Here is a 900-nt window from a genome sequence, read left to right on the forward strand (position 1 = left end):
CTGTTTAAAATTATCACTATCAACAGAAAAAATTCCCACAGGAAAAAAAAAAAGTATATACACTCTCACTGTAGTCAGGGCATCAACTCTTTCATTTCAATACCATCACAAATGTTTAACTGAATTATTTGAATCAGCAGAGCTCAAGCAATTCATATTTCAGATTTTTCACACATACAATTACCTGTTAAAGGCTGCATTTTCTGTTAAAATCTAAATAAGTTTTTCTTTTCCAATACAGATGACTCAGTTCAATGTATTTAAGACTGATTTGTAAACTTATCTCTTCTTCACTTCTTTCCACCTATACAGGTCTTTGGAGAGATATTAAGCAAAAGGCCTACGGGATGCAGTGATGCAGTTTCGTTTTTAAACTTAGCACTTATCTGAGCATGTCTGCAAACGCTCTCTTACACGAGGTGGAAGTGTTTTTAGCAACCTCTCTTCTACAATTAGGCCGTTCCGCTTTAAGAACTGACATTCTTCCAGTTCAAAAAGCAATTCAAGATAGTTTCCAATGAGCTCTAAGTGAACCAGATTCAGCAGCTGACCCACACGAGGGGACAGATACATCAGACTGTTGTTTCCCAAAAGAAGAAACTGCAGCTTTTTGCACTGAAATAATCCATCAGGCAGCATTTCAATCTAGAAAAAGAAAATAATGTGTATTAGAAGTTGTTAGCCTGTGTGCAGCTGCATGTCTTGACATTTTCTGGTTTTATTTTAGGGTAAAAAAACCACCTTAGCTTATAGAAGGATAAGGAAAGTAAAGATTGTAATGCTTCTATCATGTAGTCAAGTGTTCAAGAACAGTACAATGGCTTTATACACTTTTTTCATGAAGCTGTTTAGCTGCTGGCAGAAGACAAGCCTGGCGGGGAGCCTGCGCGGACGAGCGTG

At 37.4% G+C, this 900-nt stretch overlaps 1 protein-coding gene across 1 annotated transcript in view; it reads right to left on the reverse strand.

The window, feature by feature from the left end:
* Nucleotides 1–228: 228 nt before the first annotated feature.
* LRRC8B (leucine rich repeat containing 8 family, member B) overlaps nt 229–900 on the reverse strand; it is a 5,306-nt gene continuing 4,634 nt past the window's right edge. The window contains exon 4 of the mRNA XM_008943887.1: nt 229–645. Within this exon, the coding sequence (XP_008942135.1) occupies nt 376–645 (270 nt within the window). The 3' untranslated portion in view covers nt 229–375. The remainder of the gene's footprint in view (nt 646–900) is intronic.

This window comes from Merops nubicus, unplaced genomic scaffold (genome assembly GCF_000691845.1).
Source record: "Merops nubicus isolate BGI_N331 unplaced genomic scaffold, ASM69184v1 scaffold15287, whole genome shotgun sequence".
NCBI classification, from domain to species: Eukaryota; Metazoa; Chordata; class Aves; order Coraciiformes; family Meropidae; genus Merops; species Merops nubicus.